This window comes from Oncorhynchus tshawytscha, linkage group LG27 (assembly GCF_018296145.1).
Source record: "Oncorhynchus tshawytscha isolate Ot180627B linkage group LG27, Otsh_v2.0, whole genome shotgun sequence".
NCBI lineage: Eukaryota > Metazoa > Chordata > Actinopteri > Salmoniformes > Salmonidae > Oncorhynchus > Oncorhynchus tshawytscha.
Genome location: NC_056455.1, coordinates 965,640 through 974,866, shown reverse-complemented (window position 1 = coordinate 974,866; position 9,227 = coordinate 965,640). Strand labels below are relative to the sequence as shown.

The following is a 9,227-nucleotide window of genomic DNA, read 5'->3' as shown; positions in this document are numbered from 1 at the left end:
AATATCTCCAAGTAAATGTTCAGAGTGCAATTTGTTCAATTCTCCTTCCCTTTCTTCATAAATAGAAATGGCCTTATTCTATGTCACCGAGTATGACATTCTCTCAGTCTGATATCTGAGAGAGAGAAACGTATTCATAAATGTGCCTCATTGACAAAAATGGTGTAACTTGGGAGTTCTGAAACCCTAGCCGGGTACTGGCTGGGCCCTTTGGAATGTGCTGGCTCTAAATGAACAGAGATCCTCTAGCTGGCCAGCCCCCTAAAGAGCTGGCTCCAAGAGGTCCTGGGAATCCCAGCGTAGCTAGTGCTGAATCAGTCCTATATACTCTAATATTCTAAATAAACATGATTTAGTTCTTTGAAGGACTTCCTCAGTTGTGACACTCAATGTTCGATTAATAACAGAAGTCGGTGCTAATCCAAATGTGAATTTATTTCAATTTTCAAAAAGTGCAAAAGCATGGTGGTAAATTTTTGCACACCGGCTGAATGCGAACATAAGACATATTTAAAAAACATAACAGTCAACACGCTTTGGGGGTGTGGGGTTACAGTCAAAACAGTCTGTGCGACATTCATAAATAAAATGAATATAAAAAAGATGCAGTATGTGACAGGCAGCGGGCCAGGACAAAACCTCAACAGCAGATTTGTGTTTCTATGATAACCAAGCCAATGGTAGATGACTTATGCGTTCACCAAGGTGACAAACTCTGTGGAAACAAGGAGGAAACAACAACAGTTATTGCAGTGACAGGTCTTGATAAGATCTCTTAAAAAATGCACCTCATAAAATCCTCATTCCTGCATTTAAAAGTAGTTATATGTAACTAGTAGTTACACAATTCATAAAAGCAGTTACTTGTTATTTTTAGGGGTACTTTTATATCCAATTGGATCTTGGTCTTGTCCCATTACTGCAACTCCCATAATGACTCAGGAGAGGTGACGGTAGAGAGCCATGCGTCCTCCGAAACACAACCCTGCCAAGTCACACTGCTCACTTTAACCCGGAAGCCCTGCGCAACGTGTCAGAGGAAACACTGTACAGCTGGCGACCGAAGTCAGTGTGCATGCACCTGGCCTGCCACAAGGAGTCGCTAGAGTGCGATGGGACAAGGTCATCCCGACCAGCTCTCCTAACCCGGACAACGCTGGGCCAATTTTGCGCCACCTCATGCGTTTCCCGGTTACGGCCAGCTGTGACATAGCCCGGGATTGAACCCGGGTCTGTAGTGACGCCTTAGACCGCTGTGCCACTAGGGAGGCCTAGTTACTTGTTATAGTTACTTGGCCAATTGAATAGGGTAAAGCACATAGTTGCTAGTTTGATAGTTTAATTGAAATGTGTAAAAGTGATTTGTTTACCATCTACTCCGATCATTCCATCACCATCAACATCTCCTGCTGCAAGGAAGGCCTTGGTCTCTTTTTCTGTCAGAGCTCTGGCACCAGCAGAGAAGGTCTGGAGGAACAGCCTGGAGAAAGAGGAGGAGGGTGGAAGAGAGGGAGGGAGAGAGGGAAAGAAGGAGGGAGGAAGGGAGAGCAAGAGGGAGGAAGGGAAGGAGAGCAGGAGGAAGGAGGGAGGAGATAGGGAGGGAGAGAGGGAGGAGGCATTTTTTGAAAATGGTGTGCTATTTTCCTATGTGAATTCATGACTTTTGAATTCATTAGTTGAATAAAAATGCATTTAACCCTCGAATTGACCCTTGGATCTATTTTAGTTGAAAATATTTACATTTCTGGCCTCAGAATAGTCAGAAGGGAATAGCCCAAATATGGAGGTTACTGGTGTTCATTTCAGTTGAAGGGTGTGTTTATTTTACCCCTATGCAATCAAATGAATATGAGACTTGGTGGGTAGAGAGCAAGGAATAGTCAAGATATGCACTGGTATTAATTTCAGTTTCAAGGCTAGTGTTGCGTTGTACTGGACAGTAACGTAGCCTTTGACAACTGAATCAACATGAGACTTACTTGAGCTCATCCTCCTCAATGAAGCCACTCTTGTCCTGGTCAACGAAGTAGAAGGCTTTCTTCAAATCCTCAGCAGACTTTCCGACCAGGCCAACCTTGGTGAAGAACTCCTTGTGGTTGAAGGACTCAGCAGCTGTGAGGGATAAACACAGTGGTCATTTCAACATCACAACCTGATCATGGATGATTAAACCTGGTCAATATGGCCCCTTCCACTTTCACTGACATTGGTTGTCATAAATCAATTAAGTGTAGCACACCTGCACTATGCTTGAGGGCAGCAGCAATATCCTCATCCTTAAGCATTCCCTTGAAAGCCATTTTTAGATTCTGAGAAATGGAGAGAGAGAAAGTGAGAGAAGAGAGAAGAGAGCGAGAAAAACATTTTCAAAGTCCTGAACATAAATATTTAACAGTAAATACATAGACTATCTTTTGACTGATAACCACAACTGTCAAGAAAACTGTCTTAGGCTTATAGATAGACCTTTTTTCAAAGGTTCTTTAATTAATTAACCAATTATTTAGTTGATTCATGGATTTAAATGGATAAGAAATAGCATTGGTTCTGTTTTATCTGTATCCTACAAGTTTACAGTGCAAACTTAGCTCCTCTGTGCTCAAAGGCAGAGTGCCCCAATGCAAGAAACTACAGTAGGCCAGCACGCATACAGTAGTATGCTGTGACCCATGACCTTTAGCTTTGCTAGACCTGTTTCTATTCTGTCTCTCAACCATTCACACACAAAGATTCACATAGGACTTTCACTGTCATGAAAGTCCAGCCATAGTATTTTAGATTGAGAACAAGCATTGGTTTAAAAAGAAAGATTGAGTAAGACATGTCTGCCAGCGACAGTAAGTCTTTTTTAGAGTGGTCCTCGAACTGACATTCTCCGTGAGCCAAAAACATGGCATAAGTCCTCCATCTCCATCTCTCAGGTAAACGCTTGAAGTCCCATATTTTTAAATTTTTTTAAAACTCCAACTCCAAACACATTCCAGATAGAAACGTTTCCCTCTTCATTTTTATTGAATGTATTCCGTGGAGGTTGTAAATAAAGATCTTTGCGTGTTGTTGAAAACCATTGGTGGTCAGTAAATTAGAACATCAGTCCGATTGAGGGAACTCACCTTTGGAAGATTAGTGGCGAGGAGGCAGTTGTATCTCAGTGTAGGGCCGGATGAAGCAATTCTCCTTTAGCTCTCACATTATATACTCTCGCCCTTCAAGGTGTAACGCACACCATATGCTTAGGGTTAGTTTTGGAAAAATGTGTCTAGTAGTCAAATTGTGCTATTTTTATCCTTTCAACTAAGGATATGCATGCAGTCCTTGGTGAAACGCAAGGCGTGCATTTTTGGGCTCAAGCTCATCTACTCATTCAGCTGCATGTTGGAGGTAAAATGCCTGCAATGCATATTGGTTTTGTAATATGACCCCTTATCTGCAACCTCAGTGAGTTTCTGAATGTGTAGAACAAGTCTTACATCATAAAACAGATATGAACCATTTAGTATATGTCAAATCACATAATTTAGTTTTATATGATTTATATACAAATGTAACTGTTTAAGCTAGTTACAGTATTAACCATTATGGATACTAACATCTCTGTTTGCCGCAAATTGATATATTCATGTGATGTAGGCCTCAATTTTATACTTCATCATTCTTATGCTAGACGATATTGTGGTTGTCGTACTTGTAAACAATATAAATCATCTACATACCAGCACAGTCTCATTTAAAAATGTTAAAAGTTGCTGTTGTTGTTGATAGAAACATAGACATAATCTTCTTGACAGTTGAAAGGTTCCAAAGTTATCAGTTTATAGCAAGAAACTTAATCCCTCGTCTGCCCTTCATATAATCACAAGGAAATGACCTGGTTTGGATGATCTACTGCAGTTGGATACACATGAGAGGAATATAGACGTTTGTTGACTTGACTCCTTACCCTGAGCTACATGCTCATGTAAGGCCCAGCCTGTCAATGACATGGCATGGATACATCACAGTGTCGTACGAAGACAGGTGCTATATCATTTATGGTCAAACCCAGATACAGTATATGTATATACTTTCCATCAGAGAAAGACAGCTGCAGGCGAGGCAAGGGTTAAGCCAAAGACTGTTTATTTGTGTTGGTTTACAATATCATATTTTCCTTTGTCAAAACTACCTCAGATTATACTACTAGTACTGACAGACAGAGGCTGGACCAACCCAAGAAGGCACTGAGCAGATTCACACAGACCATATACAGCTTGTCTTCAAATTGTCAAAATACATATCTTCCTCCTCTTCATGTCTTTATGAAGACATGACAAGGTTGGAGAACTCTGATAGAGAGACAAACAAACCAAAAATGAGAATGTGCTCATTAACCTTCAATATGCAGAATGTAGAGATTGAATTACTTTCTAACCACATTCCAAACTAGGTTTCTGATCCAGTGATCCTGAAACTGCCACAAGAATCATACATGTTAACTCTGGCCCCGGCCCTCGTTGCCTAGTAACTCTACCATCCCAGCCTATCTTCCCACCCCTGTCACTGTCCCCAGCCAGGAGGAAGGCTCTGGTCTCAGCCGCTGTCAGGGGACAAGCCCCCTTGGAGAAGTTCTGGAGGAAAAGCCTAATACACACACACAAGCATGAAACACGAAACATTAAAGTAGTATTACATACAGTACACTATACAGCATAGATTTGTGTGTTTGATTGTATCCATCTAACGGATCAGAAGTACTTGTATTAGGCATCAATTGTTGAGAAACTAAAGAAAAATAATTCTTAGTGTGATATCTGCTTAGTATCAGCTGCTGTTTTGATCATGGGTTCAAGTATGTTATATTGAGACTCAACTGTAGATCGTTCTGTTCGATGTAGCCACTCCTGTTCAAATCAAATCAAATCAAATGTTATTTGTCACATACACATGGTTAGCAGATGTTAATGCGAGTGTAGCGAAATGCTTGTGCTTCTAGTTCCGACAATGCAGTAATAACCAACAAGTAATCTAAATAACAATTCCAAAACTACTGTCTTATACACAGTGTAAGGGGATAAAGAATATGTACATAAGGATATATGAATGAGTGATGGTACAGAGCAGCATAGGCAAGATACAGTAGATGGTATCGAGTACAGTATATACATATGAGATGAGTATGTAAACAAAGTGGCATAGTTAAAGTGGCTAGTGATACATGTATTACATAAGGATGCAGTCGATGATATAGAGTACAGTATATACGTGTGCATATGAGATGAATAATGTAGGGTAAGTAACATTATATAAGGTAGCATTGTTTAAAGTGGCTAGTGATATATTTACATCATTTCCCATCAATTCTCATTATTAAAGTGGCTGGAGTTGAATCAGTGTCAGTGTCAGTGTGTTGGCAGCAGCCACTCAATGTTAGTGGTGGCTGTTTAACATTCTGATGGCCTTGAGATAGAAGCTGTTTTTCAGTCTCTCGGTCCCAGCTGTGATGCACCTGTACTGACCTCGCCTTCTGGATGATAGCGGGGTGAACAGGCAGTGGCTCGGGTGGTTGATGTCCTTGATGATCTTTATGGCCTTCCTGTAACATCGGGTGGTGTAGGTGTCCTGGAGGGCAGGTAGTTTGCCCCCGGTGATGCGTTGTGCAGACCTCACTACCCTCTGGAGAGCCTTACGGTTGTGGGCGGAGCAGTTGCCGTACCAGGCGGTGATACAGCCCGCCAGGATGCTCTCGATTGTGCATCTGTAGAAGTTTGTGAGTGCTTTTGGTGACAAGCCGAATTTCTTCAGCCTCCTGAGGTTGAAGAGGCGCTGCTGCGCCTTCTTCACGATGCTGTCTGTGTGAGTGGACCAATTCAGTTTGTCTGTGATGTGTATGCCGAGGAACTTAAAACTTGCTACCCTCTCCACTACTGTTCCATCGATGTGGATAGGGGGTTTCCCTCTGCTGTTTCCTGAAGTCCATAATCATCTCCTTAGTTTTGTTGACGTTGAGTGTGAGGTTATTTTCCTGACACCACACTCCGAGGGCCCTCACCTCCTCCCTGTAGGCCATCTCGTCGTTGTTGGTAATCAAGCCTACCACTGTTGTGTCGTCCGCAAACTTGATGATTGAGTTGGAGGCGTGCGTGGCCACGCAGTCGTGGGTGAACAGGGAGTACAGGAGAGGGCTCAGAACGCACCCTTGTGGGGCCCCAGTGTTGAGGATCAGCGGGGTGGAGATGTTGTTGCCTACCCTCACCACCTGGGGCGGCCCGTCAGGAAGTCCAGTACCCAGTTGCACAGGGCGGGGTCGAGACCCAGGGTCTCGAGCTTGATGACGAGCTTGGAGGGTACTATGGTGTTGAATGCCGAGCTGTAGTCGATGAACAGCATTCTCACATAGGTATTCCTCTTTTCCAGATGGGTTAGGGCAGTGTGCAGTGTGGTTGAGATTGCATCGTCTGTGGACCTATTTGGGCGGTAAGCAAATTGGAGTGGGTCTAGGGTGTCAGGTAGGGTGGAGGTGATATGGTCCTTGACTAGTCTCTCAAAGCACTTCATGATGACGTAAGTGAGTTCTACGGGGCGGTAGTCGTTTAGCTCAGTTACCTTAGCTTTCTTGGGAACAGGAACAATGGTGGCCCTCTTGAAGCATGTGGGAACAGCAGACTGGTATAGGGATTGATTGAATATGTCGTAAACACACCGGCCAGCTGGTCTGCGCATGCTCTGAGGGCGCGGCTGGGGATGCCGTCTGGGCCTGCAGCCTTGCGAGGGTTAACACGTTTAAATGTCTTACTCACCTCGGCTGCAGTGAAGGAGAGTCCGCATGTTTTCGTTGCAGGCCGTGTCAGTGGCACTGTATTGTCCTCAAAGTGGGCAAAAAAGTTATTTAGTCTGCCTTCTGGTCCAGGATCACAGAAGATCTTCTCAATCTCAGGGGGAGACTTCTTGGACAATCCCACCTTCGCAAAAAACTTCTTTGGGCTGAAGGAGTCGTTTGCTAATAGCAGAATGGACAATGCAAAATGACAAGTGACCAAACAAACCGCTGACATTTGAAGTTATTAGTTCATATCTCACTGAGTTTGCTTTTCATTGGACTTCTTGAGTCTTAATATAAACACATTTGTGAAGCCACAATCATATACACAAAGATATACTGCATTCATGAGACCCTATGGGCCCTATTGTTTCCCTGCCAAACACAGCTACCTTCTGGGCCCACTTGATGTTCAACTGACGTGGATGTCACAGCGTCACTATGACAAAGCTTTTGTTTGGCACTTTAGAGACAATCTGAAAGTATCCCTTCTGGTGAACAGAAAGCCTTTCTTACTAGCTTTCCCCCCATATACTGCGCATTCGGAAAGTATTCAGACCAGTGGAGGTTCCTCAGAGGAGGAAGGGGAGGACCATCCTCCTCAGTGAATTTGATAAAAATAAAAATAGTAAATAATTTAAAAGTTATCCTTTTTAGATAAAACTATCTTAAATATAATCACGCTGTCTCCTCTCCTTGTTCGGGCGGCGATCGACGTCACCGGCTTTCTAGCCATCGCCGCTCCATTTTTCATATCTCCATCATGTCATTTATCTAATTGTATTTAACACTCTGTTTCCCATCATGTTTTGTGTGTAATTGTTTTCATGTCAAGCGATGTTCTTTAGCGCTTTACATTATTGTTCTGTGTTTTTGAGCGAGTTTGTTTTGTTGTGCTCCCGGTTTGGAACTATAATAAAGTACACTTTATTTATCATACTCTGCTCTCCTGCACCTGACTTCGCTTTTACACACACATTGACACACATCAACAAATAATTGATTAAAACATACTATTTTGCCATAAAGGTCTATAGTAGCCTCAACAGCACTCTGTAGGGTAACACCATGATGTATCCGGAGGACAGCTAGCTTCCGTCTTCTAATGGGTACATTGACTTAAATACAAAATCTAGGAGGCTCAGGGTTCTAACCCCTTTCCATAGACTTACACAGTAATTATGACAACTTCCGGAGGACGTTCCCGGAGGACATCCTCCAACCTATCAGAGCTCTTGCAGCATGAACTGACATTTTGTCCACCCAATCAAAGGATCAGAGAATGAATCTTGTAGTGAAAGCATAAGATACAGCTAGCTAGCAATGCACTGCATAACATGTGGTGAGTAGTTGACTCAAAGAGAGAGAAATACAATAGTTGAACAGTTTTGAACAAATTAATTTCTTCCAAAATGAAGGAGAAGCAAGAAATATATAAAGTGAGAGATTTACATATTTTTTCACTTGCAGTTTCACTTACTTTGTTAGCAAATGCAGCTAGCTAGTTTAGCCTACTCAAACACCCTGCTCAAACAGAGGGATGCTATGTTAGCTAGCTGGCTATGACTATCCAACACAACCCTGGAACTCTTCCAAGTCAAGGTAAGCTTTTGGTTTTACTAATTTATTGCCACCGGCCCGCTGGTGTAACTGCTTACTGACGGTACACTGTAACATTACTGCATGATTGTAGTGGGTTTTCTAACGTGTTAGTTATTTTAGCTATGTTGACTATGATGTTACTTTAGCTAATATGGTGACAACAATGTGGGCTGTGTGTAGCAGTTATGATATGGTTTGGCTTGGTAAGGTTTTTTCGCCTGGTCACACAGCTGATGTGTTGTGCATTGACGTCCACAAGTGATAAAGGGAAATGAGAGGTGAGCACATAGATGTGAGAAGGAATACAGGGTGGCTGTAATGAAAGTGAACTGTGTTTACTTGTGATCAGAGCTGTATTCATTCCGGCCGATTCTGTTGAAAATCGTTTCTCAAAACGGGGATAAACATACCCACACTTGTGGGTTAGGGTTAGGGGGATAAATATATACCTGGGATAAATAAACCTGAATTTATCTAATAGAAACTCTCGTTTGCAACTGTTGAACTAATGATTACACTCTAGATCAGCTAGATGCAGGAAAGAGTGTGCAAGGCATTAATGAATGTGTCACTGTCTGTGCAACTAAGTTGTAAACTTTCATTCGTAGGCTAGGTTGTAACAACCTCATGATGGGTATAGGGAAAATTAAACCTATCGATGATACATTGAGCGGGGTGAATGGAATATGACAGTCATCCAAATGGCTGTAATATAAATAAGGCCATGCTCACTACAATAAATCGTCCTCCCTCATCCTAAATGACACATTTTGTTACGTTACAGCCTTACTCTAAAATGACATAAATCCCCCCCCCATCAATAGGCACA

General features: G+C 42.5%; 2 protein-coding genes across 2 annotated transcripts; both read right to left on the bottom strand.

The window, feature by feature from the left end:
• Positions 1 to 417: 417 nt before the first annotated feature.
• LOC112254521 (parvalbumin-2-like) lies at positions 418 to 3,205 on the bottom strand. Its single transcript, XM_024427226.1, has 5 exons — positions 3,114 to 3,205; positions 2,240 to 2,309; positions 1,980 to 2,112; positions 1,371 to 1,480; positions 418 to 715 (listed from the first exon to the last, which is right to left on the bottom strand). The coding sequence occupies exons 2-5, from the start codon at positions 2,298 to 2,300 to the stop codon at positions 690 to 692; spliced, it is 330 nt and encodes a 109-aa protein (XP_024282994.1). The 5' UTR covers positions 2,301 to 2,309; positions 3,114 to 3,205; the 3' UTR covers positions 418 to 689.
• A 1,091-nt stretch (positions 3,206 to 4,296) lies between these two features.
• On the bottom strand, positions 4,297 to 8,759 carry LOC112261366 (parvalbumin alpha-like). The gene is made up of 5 exons (XM_024436649.1): positions 8,738 to 8,759; positions 6,887 to 6,976; positions 4,851 to 4,893; positions 4,511 to 4,620; positions 4,297 to 4,325 (listed from the first exon to the last, which is right to left on the bottom strand). The coding sequence occupies exons 1-5, from the start codon at positions 8,757 to 8,759 to the stop codon at positions 4,297 to 4,299; spliced, it is 294 nt and encodes a 97-aa protein (XP_024292417.1).
• Between the last annotated feature and the right edge of the window lie 468 nt (positions 8,760 to 9,227).